Here is a 2,106-nt window from a genome sequence, read left to right on the forward strand (position 1 = left end):
TTAAAGGGGCGGGGCTTAAGGGAGGGGCGTGGTTTAATCGAGGGCGTGGGTTCCTGGGGGTGGAGCTTGAAGGCGTGGGGCTCGAAGGGGCGGGGCTTCAAGAGGTTGGCTCATTAAGGGGCAAATTAAAGGGGGCGGGGTTTAAAGGGACATGGATCAGTGGGGCAGGGCTTAAAGGGGCAGGGCTCAGAGGGTGGAGCTCAACGGGGGCGGTGTCCCCCCCACCCCTCCATGGTAGCCCCCTGGGAGCCCAAGGCCGGGCAACCGGTGGCCAAAGCGGACCACAGCCACACGTCCATCCTGATTGGCTGCCTGGTGGCCATCATCCTCCTCCTATTGGCCGTCATCGTCCTCATCCTCTGGCGGCATCACTGGAGGAAGATCCTGGGGAAGGTGAGCGGGGGCTCGGAGTGTGTCCATCATGGGGTGATGGGGTCATTGGTTGGGCAATGAGGTTGTTAATTGGGTAAGGGGGTCGTTGGTTGGGTCATTGGGACATTAATTGAGTGATGACGTCATTAACTGGGTAATGGGGTCGTTGGTTGGGTGATTGGGTCATTAATTGAGTGAGGAGGTCGTTAGTTGGCTCATGGGGTCATTGGTTGAGTGATGGGGTTGTTAATTGGGTGATGGGGTCATTGGTTGGGTGATTGGGTCATTAATTGAGTGATGAGGTCATTAACTGGGTAATGGGGTCGTTGGTTGGGTGATTGGGTCATTAACTGAGTGAGGAGGTCGTTAGTTGGCTCATGGGGTCATTGGTTGAGTGATGGGGTCGTTAATTGTGTGATGGGGTCATTGGTTGGGTGATTGATGGGGTCATTAATTGGGTTACGGGGTCATTGGTTGGGTGTAGGAGTTGTTAATTGGGTAATGAGGTCATTAATTGGGCAGTGGGGTTGGTTGGTTGGGTGGTGGGGCCATTAATTGTGTGGTGCGGTTGCTGATTGGGTGATGGGGTTGTTAATTGGGTGATGGGGTTTTTAATTGGGTAATGGGGTGGCCAATTGGGTGATGGGGCCATTAATGGTGCAATGGGGTCATTAATTGGGTAATGGGATTGTTAATTGGGCAGTGGGGTGGCTGGTTGGGTGGTGGGGCCATCAATGGTGCAATGGGGTCATTAATTGGGTAATGGGGTTGTTAATTGGGCAATGGGATGGTTGGTTAGGTGGTGGGGCCAAATGGGTGATGGGGCCGTTAATGGTGTAATGGGGTCGTTATTTGGGTAATGGGGTCGTTAATTGGGCAATGAGGTGGCTGGTTGGGTGGTGGGGCCATCAATGGTGCAATGGGGTCATTAATTGGGTAATGGGGTTGTTAATTGGGCAATGGGGTGGTTGGTTGGGTGGTGGGGCCATCAATGGTGCAATGGGGTCATTAATTGGGTAATGGGGTTGTTAATTGGGCAGTGGGGTGGCTGGTTGGGTGGTGGGGCCATCAATGGTGTAGTGGGGTCATTAATTGGGCAATGGGATAGTTGGTTGAGTGATGGGGCCATTAATTGTGTGGTGTGGCCATTGATTGGGTGATGGGGTTGTTAATTGGGTGATGGGGTTTTTAATTGGGCAGTGGGGTGGTTGGTTGGGTGGTGGGGCCATCAATGGTGTAGTGGGGTCATTAATTGGGTAACGGGGTCGTTAATTGGGTAATGGGGTGGTCGATTGGGTGGTGGGGCCATTAATTGGGTGGTGGGGCCATTTATTGGGTAGTGGGGCCATTAATGGGGCAGTGGGGCCATTCATTGGGCGGTGGGGCCGTTCATTGGGCGGTGGGGTCATTAATTGGGCAGTGGGGCCGTTAATTGTGTCCATCCATGGGGTCCGTGGCGGTGTCCCCGCATCAGGCGCAGCGCCGACCCTCGGAGGAGGAGCTGCGGGTGCAGCTGTCGGTGCCGGGTGACACCGTGGTCATCAACAACGCGACGGGGGTGGGCCGGGGGCCGCCGCGCTACGAGAGGATCCCACCCGGCCCGGGGGAGTACCAGGAGCCCACCCGGCCCCCGCTGCCCCCCGTGCCCCCCGTGCCTGGTGAGGGGTGTGGGAGGAGTGGGGAGGATAGAGGGAGGGAGGGAAGGAGGGAGAGATGGAGGGAGGGAAGGAGGGA

General features: G+C 56.3%; 1 protein-coding gene across 1 annotated transcript in view; it reads left to right on the forward strand.

The window, feature by feature from the left end:
• LOC110391839 (epithelial discoidin domain-containing receptor 1-like) overlaps window positions 1–2,106 on the forward strand; it is a gene marked incomplete at both ends in the record, with an annotated part of 18,804 nt that overhangs the window by 13,989 nt on the left and 2,709 nt on the right. Inside the window, 2 exons of the mRNA XM_021383788.1 lie at window positions 239–393; window positions 1,847–2,037. Of these exons, the coding sequence (XP_021239463.1) occupies window positions 239–393; window positions 1,847–2,037 (346 nt within the window). The remainder of the gene's footprint in view (window positions 1–238; window positions 394–1,846; window positions 2,038–2,106) is intronic.

Source organism: Numida meleagris, unplaced genomic scaffold, assembly GCF_002078875.1.
Source record: "Numida meleagris isolate 19003 breed g44 Domestic line unplaced genomic scaffold, NumMel1.0 unplaced_Scaffold542, whole genome shotgun sequence".
Lineage (NCBI taxonomy): Eukaryota > Metazoa > Chordata > Aves > Galliformes > Numididae > Numida > Numida meleagris.